The sequence below is a fragment of the Sorex araneus genome, chromosome X (assembly GCF_027595985.1).
Source record: "Sorex araneus isolate mSorAra2 chromosome X, mSorAra2.pri, whole genome shotgun sequence".
NCBI classification, from domain to species: domain Eukaryota; kingdom Metazoa; phylum Chordata; class Mammalia; order Eulipotyphla; family Soricidae; genus Sorex; species Sorex araneus.
In genome coordinates, this window is record NC_073313.1 from 325,052,335 (window position 1) to 325,074,640 (window position 22,306).

A 22,306-nucleotide genomic window follows, 5' to 3' on the forward strand; every position below is an offset into this window, starting at 1 on the left:
TTAACCCTATTATGGTCCCCCCAAAGTCCAACCCGTTACAAAGGAACCATTTCATATTGCTGATGATTAGATGACATTAGGTTGCGCGGCCACGGCAGCAGCTGCGCGGTTTTGGGTTTCTATATAAAGTCCAGGGAAAATTCTGCCTAAAATTCTATCACTACAATCTTTTACCCTTCAACAAAAAACTCAGTACTATTGTTTGGAGTTTCCCCCCACGGTAAGCCCTGCTAAAAAGGAACATTTACACGTTGCTGAAAATCAAGAGATATTAGGTCGAGCGGCTGCGATAGCGGTTTTGTATTTCTATATGAAGTCCAGGGAAAATTCTTTTGGTAATTGATTCACTCGCTGGCGGCACCTGGGCCAGTAGCTCCAAGCACACAGTTTGGAGGCATTTTGGGGGCACTGCTCGTGTCCAAAGTGGTTCTGTTGCCTCCGGGGTCGATCTTGCGCGGTGGCAGAAAAGCGCGTACCCACATGGCTCTGTGCTTAAATATCGGCACAGGGCGGATCCGGAAGTCCCGCCCCATCGGCTTTCCCGGGCTTCCTGCATAGTCTAAAACCCGGCTGTTGCCTCGCTGCGTTCAAAAAGAAAGAGTTGAGAGAGAAAAGACCATACCCCGCTGGCGGCGCCTGGGCCAGTAGCTTTGAGCACACAGTTTGGAGGCATTTTGGGGGCGCCGCTCGTGTCCAAAGTGGTTCAGTTGCCTCCGGGGTCGATCTCGCGCGGCGGCAGAAAAAAGCTAGACTTCATTTTTAAATTTAATTAATTTAATTTTTTTTTCTGGGGCTGTAACTGGTGGAGTTCAGGGGCTGTTCCTTGCTCTGTGCTCAGAAGTGATCCCTGGCTGTTCTAGGGACCATATGTGGTGCTAGGATCATACCACAATTGGCTGTGCAGTGCAGATGCCTTGATCCCTATTCTGTCCCTCCAGTCTCTAGACTTTTTACTTCTCCCCTTCCCCACCCCCCACCCCAGGCTATCTAGAAAAGCCTTAAAGGCTATCTAGAAAAGCCTTAAATTTTCACTCTAGAATTTCATGTCTTTCATAACTTTTCCCCATATGTCTCCCATTCTTTCCCTAAAGGAATTCTCTTTTTCAGCCAAACTAGTCTGTTCATTCTCCTTTCTGCCCCCAACATGCCAGGCATATTTCTACCTCAATGTCTGCACATAGTTTTTACCCAGCCTGAATATCCTCTCCTATACCCATCTTACAAGGCCCAACTTGAAACTCTTTTGTCCCAAACCAGACTAATGATACATTATATAACAGCACCAATAATACTTTTCAAATAAATGACTCCTCTTCTTTACTGGCAGAAGAATTCTGCACTATGAATTTATTGTATCTTTAGGTTTTGAACTTTTTGAAAATATATTAAACTTAAGAAATATCATATCGACCCTCTGCGCCTAAAGACTTTGATTCCAGAGACCTAACACATTCAGGCATCCAGTGCAGCTTCTAATAGCAATGCACTGGGACTGCGAACTGGGCTGCAACTCTGTGCTGCCGGGGGGTGGATTTTTCCTCCCCACCCTGTCTTCCTGCATGGCAAACGGCGGCGGCAGCACCCACATGGCAGGCGCCATCTTCTAAGAGTCCTAACCCAGAGGTATTTGATTTTCACACTCGGGGCTCCTAGGGACTCATGGGAAGGGGGTGTAACCGGCACACCCCCGGCCCAGATAAATTCGGAGCTGCTGAGAGTGAAGCGGACCCTCTGCGCATAAAGACTTTGATTCCAGAGACTTCTTACAGCAATGCACTGGGAATGTGAACTGGGCTATGCAATTTCTGGCAGAATTTTCCCTGGACATTATATAGAAATCCAAAACCGCGCGGACACTGCCGTATCCGTGCGACTTAACATCTATAATTGTCAGCAATGTGAAACGGTTCCTTTTGAACAGGTCTGACTTGGGGGGGAAACTCCAAATAATAACAGTAAGTTTTTGTTGAAATATTGAAGGTTATTAATGTAGCAGCCACCTCTCTGGACTGTGAACTAAGCAAAAGCCCCACGCCGGCCGAGAAGAGGAAATATCCCTCTTTCCGGGTTGTTTCCCATTTTCAGGGAGAAACGCGGCATGGCGTGCACCATACTATGAGGCGCGGGAAGGGGGATGAGGGGGGGAAAAAAAGGAAAAGGAAAAAGAAAAAAAAAGAGTTATGTACCTGGAGCAGTGGGGCTACATATCTCTTCATTCCCAGCAATGGAAAACTAATTATCAAATGCTTCCTTGGTAGTAGGGCTGTCTTTTTTGGGTGGAAACTCCAACAACAATAGTGAGTTTTGTGTTGAAATATGGAACGTAATCAAGGTAAAGAGAAAATGAAGTGAAATTCATTAGTTATACAGTAGGGGGTAGGGGTGGGGGCGGGGGGTATACTGGGGTTTTTGGTGGTGGAATATGGGCACTGGTGAAGGGATGGGTGTTTGAATATTGTATAACTGAGACATAAACCTGAGAACTTTGTAACTTTCCACATGATGATTTAATAAAAAGTTTAAAAAAAAGAAATATCATATCAAAATTCAGTTTCTGAAATATTTTGAAATACCAGAGATCTGTCAACAAGGACTCACTTTTTTGCAAACAACAAGCTGGCACTGGAAAACTGTTATCTCAGGAGATGGTACTTACATTCACTGCTTCATTCCGACCATTCCTCCCTCACTCTTCTATTGCTCCTGCCTTCTTCGGCTTTTTCTATGGCTTTGCTGCTCCATGGGCAATTGAATTTAAGTTGGTGACTTAATTCAAGAAAAATGGAAGGTCACTCTTCTAAGAAGAAAAGAGAGGTTGATTAACAAGGTTCTTGATAATGTCTTAAGAGCTAAGCAAGGTGATAATCAGAAAGAATAACTCAAAGTAAGTAAGAATAGCTAATTTAATCAATGGAGTAGGTACCAAGAAATTTTTTGGTATTAAATACAGTTTCTCTTCTTTTCTCATTGAGTCTTCCTATGTAAACATTAGTCAGGCAATAATAGTTGGTATTTGTTTAGTACTTTATATATTACCAAGAGTTTTGTTTGTTTGGGTTCCACACCCAGTGGTGCTCAGGGCTTACTTCTGGCTCTGCACTCAGGAATCACTTCTGCTGGGGTGCTGGGGACCGTATGAGGACCGGAGATTGAACCTGATTCAGCTGCATGCAAGACATGCATGCTTATTAACATGCATGCTACCGCTTGCTTATCTCTCCATCCCTACCAAATTCTTTTTGTTATATTATTTAAACTTCCTAAAAACTCTATAAAGTATAATAGAATAAATACAAAGTAAGGTTTCAGGCATTTCAGTGAATTACCTGTTTAGTTTTAAGCAGTAGAATTAGAAGTAAATTTGATATTTTCAGATTTTTGTCCTGAGTTCTTTAATTTTATAGACTTTGATTCTTTCTTATCTTCCCATAAATGATCTCATCCTGCTTCTGGCCTTGTACAGAAGACAGAGACAATGAAAATAAGTCTGCAACAAGTAGGCAATAATGTAATCATTAAATAAATTTTGCAACTAGTTTATCTTCTACCTATGATTCATTTGGTACCCTGCCTTCTTGAGTAAACTCTCTGGGAAGTGGCAAACAGTTTTCTCATGTCATTATGACATGTCTACTGTAGATAAAAAGATAAAAAATATTGATCTCCCCCCCAATTTTATTTTATTAAAGCCCTGTGAGTTACAAAGTTATTGATAGTTGGGAAAAATAATTGATCTTGACCTACATGGTCAACTCTGGAATGGCAGAAGGGCATGCAGGTGATGAAAGGTAGGGCTTCATATATGCAAAGCATGCTCTCTACTACTGAACTCTATCACCCAGAAATTGCCTTTTAAAGTTGTTCAGATTATCTTTTTTCTTTCTTCCTTTCATTAGAATGTGAGCTCCTTAAAGGCCCAAACTGTTTTATTTTTAGCTGAATTCTCAGTGTCTAACATGATCCATGGCAGGTATAAGACAATAAGTCATTGATTCCGAATTCACTGCCTTTGTGTTATGGTCCTCTAGTTGCTTTTCTGACCTCCATTTTCTCCTTTGGGTCTGGCAGTGGTGGTGGTGAGCCAGTAAAAGAGTATAAACATTAACCCAGAGCTGCTTGGAGTTGAAACAATTATGCCTGTGTTAAAGTTAGGTGGCAAAAGGTGTTGTTGTTGTTGTTGTTTTGGTATGCTTTTTTTTCTCTCTGTGATGCTTCTACTTTAACCTTTTATAACCATATATATTCTTCTTGTTGTAAGTTTTGTCATACTTAGGAGTTACTCCCAGCTCTGTGCTTAGGGGTCTCTTTTATCACTGCTCTAGGGGACTGTGTAGTGAGAGTGATTAAACCCAGACCTCCTGTATGTAGAATGTGGATTCAGCCTGTCAGTATTCTTTTTTTAAAGGAATTTTGTTGTTGTTATTTGCTTTGGGGTGCGGCTCAGGGCTGATGCTTGGCTCTGTTCTCAGGGATCACTCCTGGGGGAGGGGGGATTCAGGGGACCATAGACCATCAGTACTTTTAAACCTTTAGTTCAGAGGTGCCATGTGTCAAAGTCTGACTGTATCACGACATGAGGCGGGGTGGGGGTTGGGAATGTTGCTTTATTAGATTATGGTTGGAGACAGGTTTTGATGTAAGAAGTCGTGAAAGAGTTTCATGACATTTTCAGTGAGTGAAAGACATAGACATGTTGGAACCAGTGATCAGCCTGTTTCCAAGAACAGAAGGCGCAAGCATCTAGATGCTGAAAGGTTAGAAGGGCTTACTGTTCAGTCCTGAGACTTCGCCAGTTCTCCGTAGTTGAGCCTGGCCTTTTCTGATTCCTAATTTGAATCCATGCGGTGGTCTTGTTGAATAAAGACATCTATTAAGGAGGGAAAAGAGAGCAAACAGTGTGACTGATCCGTGCAAGGAGAAGTCTGTTGAAAGCACAGAGCACTCAGGATGTTAGGTAACATTGCAAAAACATGCAGGAATTGGTTTAGGATTTGGAGCCTGAAGCACTTGGTGCTGTTCGCCAGTGTGAGAACTTTTTGTTTCTGCGGGACAATGTCAGGCCCCAGGAGCCTTTCACATGACTCTTTGTCACCATTAAGTCTGTTTTGAAGAAAACAGAGCTGGTGGTTCGCATTAAGCAGAGCTCCTTATGAAGCACTGGCGGCTGGCGGACGGACGGGAAGTGTGTAACAGGCTAGAGAGACATTTATCCAGATCCTATTTCGCTCTAGCCAGTGCTGCCGGCTGTAGGCTTGTGTACTGTCTTGTTTAGTATTTGTTAGCAACCCTTATAGGGCATTATTTTCCTATTTCCTCTATGTGGGAATCAGGAATTAAGAAAACTAAATTCTTTTCCCAGAATCACACAACTAATAATAGTGGAGCACAGATCTAAATCCTAATCATGTAATTTGCTGGCCAATAATTCCAGACCCTCAGTCAGTAATACTGCTTGAGGTTCCATGGGTAATGACTGAGAAGGTCACTTCTGATCTTTCTACAGAGAGAAGGAAGCAGAGTAAAATGGCAGCATTTCCATATATATACATATATACTTTTTTTTCTGATTCCCCCTTTCAAAGTGCTTTAGATAGTCTGAACTTTTAATAATAATAAAATATTATTTTTAAAATATTAGGCACTGTGATTTACAAAATGGTGATAGGGTTTCATGTATGCAATATCCCAACACCACACCCTCCAGAGTGTTCTGCTTTCAACTCACTCCACCTAACTTGAACTTTTAAACATAATACCAACATCTCTTGAGTAATGCAGTGGAATGAACTGAGAAATGTTTTCCTCCTTAAATTCAAGATGTTTGCAAAAGTTTATATGATTCTGGAAATTTCCAGTAGGGCCCTGATGTCCTAAGGAACAGATCCTGACCTTCAGAATTATAGACTCTTCATTGTCATCTGTTAAGATTTAGCCTTGGGTTAAGATTTCCCATTTCCAGAACAGTTCATTTTTAAGCGAAGTATTTCTCTGAAGCAGACTGAGAGCCTCTGTCTGTAAGTGACGGAATTATTGGAAATTTTATCTTACTGTTCACATAAGAGTATTTTCACTCTTCATCGATGAAGTTAAAGGCTTTACATTCAGACTTTTCTTTCTTTTTTTTCAAACTGCAGATGTAAACCCTCATTACAGCATGGTGATGAGAACATAATTTTCCGTTTGCTTTGCTGCCCACAGTTTGAAATGTCAACTATAGGGATTTTCTAGTTTATTTAATTTATTTTTTTGTCTCTAGGGATCATTTGACTTTCATTTGAAATTCTAATTGACAGAAGGAGGAAAAAATAGAAAAATAATGGAATTTTTGAGTTAATAACATAGAAAAAATCCAAATTAAGTTAGATTCCAAATCTCGAAAGGAGATTGGCTTCTTGGCTTTGAAGAATTGGTGTAGCTGCTATAATCCTTTTTGCTTTGTTTTGTTTTCATCTCTGCTATAGAGGATTGATTGAACTTAAATAGGATAATTTTATTGATGTTTTCTAGGAGGAGGTGGAGAGGGTGAGATTATCATACTAAAACAGATTGAAACTGCTCCACCAGCTCCTTTGTCCTCTGGCTGTGGGCAAGGGAATTATGGAAATAAATTATGATATTTTAACTGCACTTCCTGATTTTTCTGTTATTGTAGGATATTAAAATGATCACTCAATTTAACTATAAGTAAAGTGTTTAATTTGGATAGTCCCTTGCCCCTCTTCCCTCTGTTGTTGTTTCGGTGGGGGCCGCATACACTTGGCTGTGGAACACCAAAGATTAGAGGCCCCGGGGATCCCAAAGAGCAGTGCTCCGGGATCACACTGGCACACAGGGCTGTGCTGGGAATTGAACTCCCAGCCTCATGCCTGCAAGCACTGAGCTCTCTCTGGTCGTGGCTTTTCTTTCTTTCCTGGGATTGGCAGTCAAAGGAAGATCAGTTTGTGCCTGAGTTCCTAACCCTGCTTTTATGTGTTTTTAGCTCCTTACATGCCCCCAGATAGGCTCTGTTCTTGAGGGTTCTAGTTAGTTTAATGTCTTCTCTTTATGTGTTGCTTTCAGAATTTGTAATTTCTGTCCCCATGGCACTGGCTGTGTCATGCAGGAGCTCATCAGGAAGGGCCATATTGACCTTAGCAGCTCTGATATTACTACTAGGCATATACTAGCTGGCCCGTGGGTGCACTTGGGCCAGGATAGGCAATTACGGGGCATCTAGAGGTCTCCTTTAGGAGCCTCTAGGAGGCAAATGCTCCTACCAGTGTTAGGTGATGGTGAAGTACTCTAGCCAGCCTCAACTGCTAGAGGTAGTATATAGTGTCAGGGTTAATTTTCCTTTTGGGAAATAAAGATACTTACTGATTTTTATTTTATTTAATATTTTTGTGGCGGGGGGGCACACCTGGCAATGCTCACAGCTTACTTCTGACTCTGCACTTAGGGATCACTCCTGGTGGTGCTTAGGGGACCATTTGGTGTATGAAGGATTAAACCCAGGTGAGCCATGTACTATGACTCTGGCCCCAAAACCAGTTATTAATGTTTATGAGATATTTCCCTCTGCCAGAGTTGCTGTGGTTGCATAGATCTTCATTTGCATCAGGAATCCTTATTTGTTTGTTTGCTCTGGGCCACATCCAGTGGTGCTCAGGGCTCTCTCCTAGCTTCATGTTCAGGAATGACTCCTGGAGGTGCTAAGGGGACCACATGGATGCCCCTTGTGCCCGGAATCGAACCCGGATTGGTCACGTACAAGGCAAGGGCCCTACTCACTATACTGTCTCTCCAGCTTCCTCACAGAAATCTTACAGGTTAAATGTTGATATCACTTTACAGTTTAGAAAAACTAAAACCTTCCCACTACCGATATAACTTGAAAGTAGTTGAGTTTTGATTTCGGGCTGAAGCACATGCTTTGATCCCCAGCACTACATGGCTCCCTAAGCACTATAGGTTATTCACGTATGGCCCCAAACAAAGTAAATGAGCGGTCTCTTTGTAATATGCTTCTCTGGGCAAGAGTTAAAGCTCAGCAGGCAGGAATACTGTTCTGCATGTCGAGGCTAGCTTTGATCCTCTGCGTGGCATGGTTCCCTTAGCTTTGCCAGGAGTGATCCCTTAGAACTGGGAGTAGAACTGAGCGCCACCAGGTGTGATCCACAAACCAAAAATAAATAAATAAAATAGAATATGATTCTCTGCCTGAATCACACGCACACATTAACTTTGCTGTGCTGCCACTTCCTTTCACTTGAAATGATACTAGGAATCTGCAGCCAGGATGGAGCCATTGCCTAGCCAGCTAATTTTATAAGCCATCTTAGATTGACTTTGGGTTGTCATACTGTCAATACTCAGCTTTTCCTTTCCTTAAAAATACTTTAATTCGGGGCTGGGGTAATAGCACAGTGGGTAGGGCATTTGCCTTGCATGCAGCCGATCTGGGTTTGATTCCCAGCATCCCATATGGTCTCCTGAGCATCGCCAGGAGTAATTCCTGAGTGCATGAGCCAGGAGTAACCTCTGTGCATTGCCGGGTATGACCCAAAGAGCAAAAAAAAAAATTTTTTTTAATTAAATGACTTTTTTTATTTTGTGGTCTGGGCATTGAACCCAGGGCCTCACATATGCAAAGCAGGTGCTCTACTTACCACAGGGATTAGGAGGGACACTAGGACATGGTAGAGGGAAGGGGACAGTTGGTGGTGGGTGTGGTGCTGAAATGCTTCATGTGTGAAACTCTACTAACAACGGTTTTGAAAATCACTGTGCCTAAAATAAAATAAAAGTCAAGGAATTTCTGAGCCACATCCTGGTCCTCACTTTATCAAAAAATAATTCTCCTTTCCTTCCCTCTGTTGATGGAAGTCACTGATGCTCCAACACATGCCCTCTTATATTGCTCACACTCAGTGGGCTGCAGTACTCGTACACTTGCCTCTGCACTCACAGTGGTTCCTATCTTCAGTTGTGGTGCTCTTGCACATTCTGTCTGTAGTGGTCGCTGAGGGCTGTTTTCCTGCCCTTGTGCTTAAAGATCTTTTTCATTGTGTTGCTCACACACACCTGGCTGCATGTGGTGCCCGGGATCACAGGTATCAGAGTTACCAGGATGGCATCAGCATACATGATAACACTTAGGATTGAACTTCTAGTCTTATGCTTACAAGGTAGAGGCTTCAGCCACTGAGTTGGCCCTCATTTTAAAAACTACTTATGTAGTGGTGCAGGGCGTCACCCATATCTTCACATACTTCAGGTGTACATTATATGTCTTGAGTGTCAGTCCAAACCCCGTAAGACTTATTTTTTTAATGTAACTGAATCATAAAATAACTTTCACATGTAGATTCTTAGTGAGCTATTAATATCATATGTGAAGGTGACTCAGGATTGTGAAATGGTTAAGTGCTTGAACTCTTATGCCAGGCAGACCTGGCTTTAAAACTGGCTCTACCAATTACTAGCTGTGTGGCCTTAAATATGTTATTAGCCTTTCTGATTTTCCTCATGTATAAAATTATCCTCACCTGTGTGAAATAGTGCATGTAAAGCACTTAACATAAGTAATACCTGGAATTTTGTATGTGTTCAGTGAATGCTAGCTATGGTGAGGATTCATTGCTATTAATATTATCTGTGTAATTTGTTTTCCCTGAAATTTGTGATGGCTTCAGATCTCTCACACTTAATACAATCTCCTCTGATCCTGTCTTCCAGACTTTGTTGTTGTTGTTGAATATGGCATTTCCATTTTTAAACATTTTATATTTCCCTGAGGTCAAGAGAAGATCCCTGGACCCTCTTCAGGTTTTTCTACTTCCTTCTCCTTCTATAGTGTATTGAATGAATGATCACCAAGCATGAAAGTCTTATTTCTTCACCAGTTAGGTATTTTGCGAAGGTCTGCACTTTTAATCTCTAGCTTTTGGAATTGGGGAAATTTTAAATAAGTAAGGTTTTACTTGCTTTCCATATATTGAGTCAGAAGTCTATGAAAGCCTATAATTCTATGAAATTATCTGACAGTCTTCCTCTTGAGTTGAAAGAATCTGCTTTGGATCAGGTGAACAAGGGTATTCACTGATAGTTACTCAAAGTAGCTTGCCTATAACTTGGCCTTTCCTAGTTGTCAAGGGCTGTTCTAAGAATCAGATGACAGTAAGTGTAAGGAAACACTAAGAGGTAAATCTGGGCCAGAAAGATAGTTCAAAAGTCTGAGCTCATGCCTTGGCTTATGGGAACTATGGATTCTATCCCTGGTACCACCTAGTCCTCAGTCATTGACATGTGTAGCTCCAAAAGCACCACGAGGTGCGATCCAAAGCCCAAAATAAATAAAGTCTAGAGCTCTGTATTAAAGTGAAGGGTGATTGTTGCTTAAGACCAAGGACCCTACAATCTCAATCATGTTAGAATTCAACCCTTCAGAGTAAAGGCACACCGTCTGCTCTTCATCAGAAAATGTTTGCAGTGAACTGTTTGAATTAGGCTAGAGACTAAATGCAGTGGCTGTGTATTCTTTCTTCTTCCCTTATCTTCTTTATCCTTTCACAAATGGAGTGATAGATCTTGAGTCAATCCTGACGCAGCGTGATAGTCAGGGTACTTAATAGGATCTGGGAGGAAGGATTAGGAGAGACTCTTCTGTGCCATTTTGCAATCCCCTTTCTAGTAACTTTCATCCTAACTGCATCCATCGATTAACTGACATTTCAAAATTGAGTTTAGTGAGATTGAGACCAGAGTTGGCTCTTGCCAACTGAGCTGGCAGAAGCAAGCCATCCACAGATAGCTTTTGTTTCTGAACTACTAGATATTCTTTTCTCTGCAGTATGAACAATAACCCTCGGATCACACAAGGGAGCAGCAGCAGCAGCAGCAACTGTATACACTGCTAGGATGCTCAAGAAACTCAGGACTCTTCTCAGGGGTGCTATGGACTGAATTCTGGCCCTTGAAAATCTGTGTCACATCCCTATCCCAGACTGCCTCAGAATTTAATTTCATTCAGTATTTGTTAGAAATGCAATGCTTTCCACCCCAGCAATCTCAGAAAATAAAAATCGTCCAGTAATTATTTCTCCCCAGATCCACAATATATGGATTTGAAAGACCTTTTCCCTTGACTTTACGATCTTTGCCCTCCCTCCGATTTGCTTAATTTGCTCCCTGGTAGACAGGCCCAGGGAAAGACTGCTTTCTAATGTGCCTATTTCTGTGTAATTAAGCTCTTGTAAAGGATGCAAAAGAAACCTCGGGAGAGACTGGGAATAAATAGATGGCGCTCTTGGCACGGCGCTTTGATGATTCCTCTACTTGGAGAAAATCTTCCAGAATTGGCAGTCTGTTTTACTAGACTGCCAAGGAGTTGTTATTCATCACTACTTTGTTCTTTTCTTTTTTTTCTTTTTTTTTCTTTTTTGGATGTATTAAGTTGTCTCTCTCAACAGAAAGACATTTTTGTGCAGGCTAAAACAGATGTTTTAGTCTATAGATTATCAAGAACCCTTTTAGAAGGCAAGCGCCACTGTATAGTTTATTCCTACGTGACTGCTGGTATTACTTAAACAGGCAACTCTAGATGTGTTTAGTTTTTGGGTTTGGGGGTCACACTCAACAATGCTCATCTTACCACTAAGGCAAGACGATGGGGGGAAGGGGGTTCCTCTTGACTCCATGTTCTGGAGTGACCCCTGGTGATGCTCCAGGGACCATAAGTGGTGCTGGGGGATTTGAATCTTGTCAATGAAATGTGAGGCAAGCTCCTTACACCTGCACTATTACTCTAGCCCTTTGTTTTGTTTTGTTTTTTAATCTTTTCTCTTTCTTGTATGTAAATATTTATTTTAGTTTGTTTGTCAAAGTTACTTGCAAATAAGTTTGCTCATCAAGAATGGTGAGATGCCCCGATTTAAACTTCACATTAAAATTAATTCAAAGGGCTAGAGTACATGCTTTGCATGCCGGAGGCCCAGGTTCAGCCCTCAGTGGGTGCCCTGATCAGGAGTGGGCTCCAAGCAACAAGCTAGGAATAACCCCTGAGCACTGCCATATTTAGTTCTCCCAAGTAAAGTAATAGTATTAATAATAATATATTTACAGTGTTATTTTTTCACATGTTAGAGTTTAGATTTTTTTCATTTGATTTCCTAAGGTTTAAGTGAAACTTCTCCCTCCGTCAGTGTGATATGCTATTCACTTGTTCAACATCTGTACCTCTGGTTCTTTGCCCATTGTCATATTCAGGAAGTAGGTCAGTGTGTAGCTAAAAACCAGATTAATTATTTGCAGATACATTTTTAAGTGACACATTATTTCCAGAACACTTTTTAAAAATAGTTCTTTATGCATATATTTTCCTTTTTTAAAAAAATAATTTAATTTTTATAAGGTTGTTCACATTAGCTGATTACATTCAGTATTTCAACACCAATCCCACCACCATTACATCTTCCCACCACCAATATTTTGGATTTTTTCACCACCATTCAAGCCTGTCTGCCAGGGGCAGGTGCTAGATAAATTATTTTCTATTGCTTATATTGCTTATTATGAATATCATGAGGGGTCACACAGCCTCAAAAGTGGCCGCGTACTCCCGGAAATGGTTAGGGTCCAGAGACATCTCTACAGGGAGCTAATCCATTTTGAGGTTCATTTGGGAGTCTCTGGATCAAGGCCTTTGATGCACTGAGATGATGCCCAGATGCCCATCATGGGTGTGACAGCCAGGACCCCAAGAGGGTGGAGAGATGAGAAGGGGTGACCCATCTCCACTGCTGCCAACACATACATTTTAAAATACAGAAAATCTTAACAGCTAAACATTAAACCCTACTGAAAAAGAAAATTTTTTAATGAATTGAACACATTGTTCTGAAAAAGCTGGGAAATTAAGTCTATGAGCCAAGGAGCTAGCTCAAAGGATTGGAGTAACTCAGGTTCAATCCCTAGCGTCACATGGTCCCCAAGCAGCACCTGGTACGGCCCTGGAGGTCTGCCTAGGGCAGCCTGGTAGGCCCCTGAGCCTCAGCAGAGAGAAAGGGGTGGGGGAGGGGGAGGGAGAGAGAGAGAGGGAGCGAGAGAGAGAGAGAGAGAGAGAGAGAGAGAGAGAGAGAGAGAGAGAGAGAGAGAGACAGAGAGAGAGACAGAGACAGAGACAGAGAGACAGAGAGAGAGAGAGAGAGATTGGTGGGGGAGGGGGGATATTAGTCTTCAATTTAACATACTTAGAGTTTTTTTGTGTTGTGTAAGTTGGTTTCATTTTATTTTCATTTGTTAGATATTTCTAAAGTATCTTTGGGCTCGGAGAGATAGCTATCAGGTAAAGTGCTTGTCTTGCATGTGACCAAACCAGGTTCATTCCCTGGGAAACACATCTGCTTCCCTGAGCACAGAACCAAGAATAAGCCCTGAGCTCTGCTCAGTCTGCTCAAGTACTCCCCTACCCTGAAGTCTTTGTAAAAGTTTAAATCCTGGTGCTGATATCAATCAGTGCAAAATCAGGTAATAATTAGTTCCCTTTCCCCGCCCCCCTCTGTTAAATGTTAGTTGGGTTTGAAATTGTTTAAATCGGAGTCAGATGTGGTTGTTAGTGAGCAGTGAATCGACAATCTGGACTGAACATAACTGGGGTTAGTCGCTGAATCTCTTTTTTTCTCCGCCGATAGTGATAAAATAAAGATCAGTTGTATTATTACCTTTCACTTTTCACTGACCTGTAATGGGGAATAGAATATATCTCAAATGCTTTGAGATCTTTGAAATCTTCAGGGAGAAAGGATAGCAATAGTCATGGTTTAGCAGTACATAATTTAGTTAATGAGAGGACCACTAATGCTTGCAAGGTCAAACTGTGTTCTCCCTTTCAGAAAATAAGTCAGCGTTGCCTGGGCCAAAATACATGTTCCTTTTGATCCAACATTGGCAGGACAGGCATGTCTAGTTTTCTTCTAAACATGGCTTAGTTTTTTCCAGCTAAGAAATCTTAAACCAAAAGAATCCCAGGGCCCTGTCCTTGGCATGCCCCCACTCTCTCTCTCTTAGAACGCCAACAAATTTGAGTAGACTGTTCGTGGAATTGCATTGCTCTGTTGACTCCTGGGCCCTGAGCCCGCAGCAGCAGCAGGATGTGTGTGTAAGTCCAACTTCTGTTTTCACTGAAACTATTTTGCTAATGCCCTCTTCAGTTGATTCCCTAGATTTTCCCGTTGCCTAGCAACCTTGGGGCTTGGGTGATTGGAAAGGCAAGGAGAAGGATCCAGGTGTGGTGTGGCTCCAGGCTAGAATACCTGCCTTGCATTCGTGAGTCTTCGAGTTCCATGCCTTGTTGAGTGCAATCTCTGGTGGTAGTGCTGGGGTGTACCTTAGAGCAGCAACCAAATGTGCAAAGACCAAATGTGCAACCTCTCCTCTCCCCCATCACCATACACTATAACAATGCCACCCCAACACCCCACCCTCACCCAAACAAAAAGAAACAAAGCAACACCTAGAGGAGGCCAGGACAGTATAGATCAGGAATATGAACAATATAAGATACTAAGCCAAAGATACAGCTCAGCTGAGCATATGCTTTGCAAGCAGGAGGGATAGGTTCAATTCCTGGCTCTGCGTGATCTCATGAGCATTGCCAGGCGTGACCCCAGATTGCGAGCTGGGAATAGTCCTTGAACTCTGTAATTCACTTGGACAGACTGGAAGATACCGTGTTAAGTGAAGTAAGTCAGAAGAAGGGCACACACAGGATGATCTTTTATCTGTGGTATATAGAATAACAAGACAAGAGAATGTAATACATTAAAGGGGGGGGGTATACCTAGATTACCCTGATCCCTGAGAATTGTAGGGAAGGAAAGAAATTGAAGGGAAAGTAAAAAGAGGTTGATGGGAGGTAAAAGGGGCAGCATGTGGGTACAGAGGCACAGTATATCTATGTATCTAAATCACAGTACCCACACTGAGAGCATAAGATCTAAACAACAGCAGCCAAACCAGAGAGATAGTACAGTGGACATGGCACTTACCTTGTAGGTGTCAGACCCAAATTTGATCCCCAGCATTCCGTATAGTCCCCTGAGCCGTACCAGGAAGTGATCCCAGAATGTTGAGCCAGAAGTAATCCCTGATTACTTCTGGGATTATCTCCTCCTCCACCCCACCCCTCAAAAAAAGTTCCTGTCAAGGAGGCAGGCTGGGGATGGGTTATGTGTGTGTATGGTGGGGGGGGAGGGGAGGATAGAGAAAAATCTAAGAATACTGGTGGAGAGAAATTAACATTAGTGATTAGATTAGTGTTGGAACATTGTATGCCTGAAACTCAACTATGAATAGCTTTGTAAATCACGATGCTGTGATAAATGTTTTTTTTTAATGATTTTTATTTTGACTAAACACCTGACAGTTTTTTAAGCTCATTCACATTGCAGTGATCACCCTCTCCCACCCAAATACATGTTTGTGGAGAATGTTCCTGTAGTCAGGGGAACTGCCTTCCCTCCCTTTGGAAGGTTGCCCTTTGGGAGGCCATTTCTCTCTCTTTTTCCCCTGTTTCTCCTGAGGAGGTTGACTGTCGTCATTATTAGACTCAACACAGCTCACTAAGAAAATGAACCTTTTGAAAATTAATTTCAGAAAATTCTTCTAACGGATCAGAGCAACTTCATTTCTCTGGAGGCTTGTTGTTCTTCTACCTTGTCTTGACACGTTGGGGATAGGGTAGGAGATGTTAAGATTTTGTTTGATTGTATTGGGTTTGGGCGCTTCACGCAGCAGTGCCCAGAGCTACTCCCCACTCTGTGCTCAGAGGCCACTCCTGGCAGAGCTCTGGGTCAGCAGACTTGACCGCATGCAAGGCAAGCACCCTACTCTGCGTGCTATCACTCTAGCCCAGTGTTAGATATTTAAAAAGGAAAAAGTAATGAAAAGAGAATTGAAGGGTCTACTATCTACAGAGGGACAGCCGAATGTCTTTTAATAATTCATTGTCATTATGCCTCAATTTCATTATCCGGAGAGCAAGGCAGTTGGATTATCTTATCTCAAAAAAAATCATACTGTTCTGAAAATACATGATTATTGTTTCTAGGATCTTGACTATCATTAATCTTTGATACATAGAACTTCTCGAGACAGTTTGTACCTAGTTTGTTCATTGTGTGTGAAGTTACTGCTACCATACTTCAGAGACTTTTTTTATAATCTATCTAAGCTAGTTCCGATTCACTGATTCTAACTGTCTGGAGCATCATGGGAAAGAGAGGTCTTGGGAGAATTCACTTTCAAGAAGTGGAGCAGCAGAAAAAATGTTTTAGTCTTTTCTTGGTGGTGGTGGTAGTTTTTGTTTTTGTTTATGTGCCATGCCAGGCTGCGTACAGGGCTTACTCCTCGCTATGCACTCAGGGATTACTCTTGATGGTGTTTATGGGACCATATGGGGTGCCAGGGATTGAACTCAGTTCAGCCACATGCAAGGCAAATGCCCTACCTGCTGTACTATCAATCCACAGCTACCCCTTCCCCCCCATCCGAAGGAGAAATTTTTTTTTTAATTGAATCACTGTGAGAACAGTTACAAAGCTTTCAGGATTAAGTCTCAGTCATACAATGATCAAACACCATCCCTTCACCAGTGCACGTTCTACCACCAAGAACCCCAGTATACCCCCCCCAACTCCAACCTTGCCTGTTTGGCAGATGATTTTCACTTTCCTCTCTCTTTACTTTGATTACATTCAATTTCCCACAGAAAATCTACTATTATTATTTAGAATTTTCCCCCAATAATCAGACCTGCCGAATAGGCATCATTAGATCATTTGTTTCCTATTGCTAATAATGAAGAGCATATGATGTCACATGGCCGCAAAAGCAGCTGCATGGTTTTGGAATTCTGGTATTTTAGTAATTAAGTCCAGAGGTATTTCTGCCAGTAGTCACTGCGTTCCAAGATTGGTTTGTGTGCCTCTGGGATCATGGCTGTTAGGAGCGGAGGAGCTGTTTGTGGGCGGCCGCTCGGGGTCTCATTTGGGCGGGGAGCAGGGCCGGTTCTGCCCCTACCCCCCCCCGCCCCGCCCCATCGAGAGATTTCCCACGTGCCCCATCACTGCAAGCTCCTACCTCTCTGTCCATTTGGCTCTTAAAGGTGGCAGTTGCCATGCTGCTGCAAAGGGGAAAAGGTCGAGGGACAAAAACCCTTCTCCTCCCAGGGCTGCACGGGGCCACAGCTTAGTTCACGGTCTAGGAGTATATCTGCCAGTAGCCGCTGCATTCCAATATTGGTTTGTGTGCCTCTGGGATCATGGCCATTCAGGGGCGGAGGAGCCGTTCCTGAGTATTTTTTTTAATATATCTATTTATTTATTTTTATTTTTTATTGAATCACTGTGAGATAGTTACAAGCTTTCATGTTTGGGTTACAATCACACAATGATCAAACACCCATCCCTCCACCAGTGCACATTCCCCACCACCAATATCTTCCATGTGCCCCCCTTTCCCACCCTCCCTCTGCCTCCATGGCAGACAGTATTCCCTATACTCTCTCTACTTTTGGGCATTATGGCTTGCAACACAGACACTGAGAGGTCATCATGTTTTGTCCATTATCTACTTTCAGTATGCATCTCCCATCCTGACTGATTCCTCCAGCCATCATTTTCTTAGTGATCCCTTCTCTATTCCATCTGCCTTATCCCCTTCGCTCATGAAGCAGGCTTCCAGCTATCAGGCAATCCTCCTGGCCCTTATATCTACTGTCCTTGGGTGTCAGCTCATGTGATGTTATTCTATACTCCACAAATGAGTACAGTCCTTCTATGTCTGTTCCTCTCTTTCTGACTCATTTCACTTAGCATGATACTCTCCATATCTATCCATTTATAAGCAAATTTCATTACTTCATCTCTCCTAACAGCTGCATAGTATTCCATTGTGTAGATGTACCAAAGTTTCTTTAACCAGTCGTCTGTTCTAGGGCACTTTCCATATTTTGGCTCTTGTGAGCAGTGCTGCAAGGAATATATAGGTGCAGATGTCATTTCTACTGCACTTTTTTGCATCCTCAGGATATATTCCCAGAAGTGGTATTGCAGGGTCATATGGAAGTCTGAGCATTTTTTGTACATCAGGATAGTTTCAGTGTCTCCATGAGGTTTGGAGAAATAGTCCTGGTCCCCACATACCGGAGCCATGTTAGTAGAAGCTTAGTGTCGCCAGGATTCCATCTGGAGAAGGTGGAGAGGCTGCACCTTCTCCTTCTGGGACACCCCAGTATTATCAGCTCGGTTTGGGGTCCGGAACATTCTCTGGTGTGTGGTGCTCACTAGCCAGGATTCTTCACTGCTGAGTGCGTCAAGATCCCCAGGAGAAATATTTAAGGCTGTTATATTTCTAAATCTAATTATCTCTATTAGTACCCTAACAACTTGGTCAGGACTCATCACAATTCCAGTTAACTGCTAAGTGCAAGTTTTATCAATTTCCAGGCTAATACAGAGCTAATCAAAATCCTTCTTTCACTATTACACTATGGGGTATGTTTTGAAGACAGTGTGAACTTTAGAAGCAGCTGGACCTGGGAGTTCATTATTTGACTTTCAATGATATTTCCTGATTTTTTTGATGCAGCTTAACTGTTCTGTGCCCTGGATTCATCATTTCTAAAATAGCAATACGTACGTACCTTAAAATTATTTAGGGTATCAGGGCTGAAGTGATAGTATAGCAGATAAGGTACTTACTTGCATGTGGCCGACCCTGGGTCAATCCCCAGAATTCTATATGCTCCCCTGAAACTGTCAGGAGTGATTCCTGAATGCAGAACCAAGAGTAGCTCCTGAGCACTGCCAGATATGGCCCAAAACCAAAAAAAAACTGTTTATGGTATTAAAAAATAATAGACACAGCAAGCTTCTCGTGTCTTTTAATGAAAACACCTGATGTTTGTATACCTTTTACCTTTTATGAAACACCTATGAAGTACCATCATTGTGTCCCAGAAAGAGAACACAGATTAAAGCACTGCCTAGAAAGTGGCTGTGTCCTTGTCCCTGGTTTGAATCACAGTACTGCATGTGGTCCCCTGAGCACAGAGCCAGGAGTGACCCTTGAGCACTATTGGCTGTGTCTCCCCAAAAGAAAAACTTTTAATTGTGTGGGTTTGCTTTGCTGGTCAGAATGTTATTTTGGTGTTGAGGTCTGAGCCATGTTTGCTGGGGCATTAGACTGGCTTGGCTATCTTGAGCATCTCTTCTAAACATCCTTTTATTTTTTTTTCCCAGAAATCAGAATTTCTGTATTTGGAAATGGATGAAGTCAAGGTCAACCAAGTCTTGAAGAAGCTCTCTGAGTTAGAAGAAAGTATCAACACACTGATGCAGACAGCCTAACTGAAGATGAACCTGCTCAAGCAAAGGTGTTCATGACCCGTCCCCACTGATTTGTTTAAGAAAACTAAAGCTTATTTCCCAGTTTGTATTAAATCCTCAAATTCAAATCTTGCCTGCCTTTGTTTGCTGAAATTTTTTTTCTTTCTCTCTTTTCATTCACTGTTAATCATTATTCTTCTTGTAGAAGCTCTTCACCCTGCACAGGTACTATTAAAGTTTTCTTCCCCAACCCAGCACCATCAGAATTTTTCTCAAAGGGATATCTCAAGGGCTGGAGCACAGAATGCTTTGCATTCTGGAGCCACGTTCAATCTCCAGCACTTCATGGTACTGGAGCATCATTGGAAGTGACCTCTGAGCACCAACTGGGGGAAACCCCTGAGGACCACTAGGTGTGGCCCCCTCAAGAACAAAACACGAAAAACAAAAGTCTCTCCGATCTATCTGTAGAGACTTGGATTCACACACTGGAGTGGTAGTTCTAGAACCCTGTTCTAAGTGCTGGTTTGCTCCTGGGTAGGATTTTTAGAATTAATATGTGATGGAGCAGAAAGAATTCCTGGGATAAGGTTTTCGTCTTGCGCATAGCCAACTAGGGTTCCATCTGCAGTATGATATTTGGTCCTCCAAGCACAATCAGGTGTTACCCCTGAAAAAAAGAGCCTGGCTTAGGCCCTGAGCACCGCCAGTGTGACCCAAACTTCCCCCAAATTTTTAAGTAGTAAGTCTTACAAGATTTAGAAAAAGAGGAACATTCTGTCATGTAGATACAATGCTGACCCAATGCCGTGTGACCTGAGCTGATTCTAGAGGAGCCTGTCTAGAAGCTGTTTACTGACCCTAGTAAAACTTGAGATATTGGAGCCAGAGACAAAGCCCAGTGATAAGGTACTTGTCTTGCATGCTGCTAACCCTGGTTCCATGGCCAGAACTATATATGGTCCTCCAAGCACAAAGCTAGAAGTAGACCCTGAGCACTGCTGGTTTGGCCCAAACTTCACTTCACCTCATTCTAGCCCCACTCCTGAAAAACAAAGATGAAAGACTTGAGATGCTTCTAAAACTGATTCAGGCAATTTTGATTGGTTCTGGCTCACTTGGAGGATCTGATTTGACCTGAACTGTAAGAAACATGGAATTTTCTCTTTTCTGTATTTGGGCAACCCTGGGTGATGCTTGTGGGAGAGATTGAATCTGAAGCCCTGATATGTAAAGCATGTATTTCAACCGTTTGAGCTATCACCCCACCCCAAAATTTTCTGGAATATAGCACCAATCTGGCCTCATCACAAAGGAATCCCTTCGCTTGCCTCAAGTCAGAATTGTAGGAAAGGGAAAATGTTTACTGAGGTGCTGTGAAGAGATCTTCCATCTCAGAAAATTCAACCCGCATTATCAAATAAAACCTCTTCAAGAGAGGGCTAGAAAGATAGTACAATGGGTAGGGCACTTGCCTTGAATGTGGCCAACCTAGGTTCAAGCCCTTTCAGAGGACACCCCACATGGAGCTTAAACCATGGCAACATTTCCTTTCATAATAGTGCATGGATCACCTCTTCAGGCTGCAACAGACTTTCAGGGTGTCTGAGTCAAAACCAACTTGGTCCCCCCAGTCTTGCTATGAGTCATCCCTGAGCACAGAACCAGAAGTAATTCTTGAGTAGTCAGGCGTGGCCCCAAAACAGAACAATAAAAAAGCCTCTTCAAGAAAATGTATTCAGGAAAACTAATATAGGTGCCAGAGAGAATACAGCTGGGTAGGTATACTTACCTTGCATTTGGCCCACCTCAAGTTTGATTTTCAGTACCCCATATGATTCTCTGAGCCCTGCTAGGAGTTCTCTCTGAGCACAGAAGGAGGAGAAAACCATGAGAACTGCCAGGTGTGGACCAAGTCATTGACATCCCAGCCCCCCTTCCCCCCACAGAAAAGAAAAAAGAAAACTAGTGTAAAAACTAGGTCCTGGTAGAGACATCATACTGACACCAAGAATATTCTAAGCAGAGGAAGTTGTCAACCTTGTTATTGTGCTATGTTCTCATTGAACAGATTGTGCCGTCTAATACTGATCACAGAAGTCTCATTGCCTTTGGAATGTAATGCATTCAAATATATGCTTCTTTTGGTTTGCAATGACAAGGTATGTCAGTTCTAATGCGTTTATTCCCAAGTAGGAATATATCTTTTTCTGTTAAGCATTTTACCCTTGAATCAGTTTAAAGACATTTTAGGATCACTTCCAACACCTAAGCTGAAGCACTTGGCTTTCTCCGGAATTAAAACCATTCCAGCAGTTAGCAAACAATGGCCAGAAGGTTTTAAATGTAGCCTCTGGGGGGGCCTTCAGAAAACATCTTGAAACTGTAGAATAAGTAGATTCAGAAAAGTGTGGTTTGGCCAAAGAATTATTGAAACCTGCTTTTCTGTTCCCAGGGTTACTGTCATGTGATCCTGGAGAATCAAATAATGTTTCCTGGTATAAAGTGGAGGAAGAGTTTCTCATCAGGTAATAGGGGTCCAGGAGTGATTGTAAGGAAAAACGGTAGCACCATGTTGGTTTTGACTCAGAAACCCTGACAGCTTTTTGCAGCCTGAAGTAGAGATCTATGCACTATCATGAAAGGAAATCGTTGCCATGGTTTAAGCTCTGTATGGAGTGTCCTCTGAAAGGAATCACCTTGAAATGATCATGACTTCTTTTCTGTGTCCCCAGATCCCAGTTAGTTAGAAAATCTGTCGTGCACATTGAGTTTTCAGAATTATAATAATTTGTTTTCTCCCTAAAAGGAACCGATTGCTGAAGGTGGTTTCCACATTCAAAATGCTTTCAGCAAGTGGTTTTCAGCAAGCGCTTGCATTTAGCAAGCGGTCTTAGACTGGGTGCATTTGCATGTGTTTCATATTTACTAATGATTTT

At 42.3% G+C, this 22,306-nt stretch overlaps 1 protein-coding gene across 1 annotated transcript in view; it reads left to right on the top strand.

Annotated features, from left to right (window-relative positions):
- COMMD1 (copper metabolism domain containing 1) overlaps positions 1 to 19,500 on the top strand; it is a 137,983-nt gene extending 118,483 nt beyond the window's left edge. The window contains exon 3 of the mRNA XM_004609281.2: positions 19,281 to 19,500. Within this exon, the coding sequence (XP_004609338.1) occupies positions 19,281 to 19,388 (108 nt within the window). The 3' untranslated portion in view covers positions 19,389 to 19,500. The remainder of the gene's footprint in view (positions 1 to 19,280) is intronic.
- Positions 19,501 to 22,306: the final 2,806 nt, after the last annotated feature.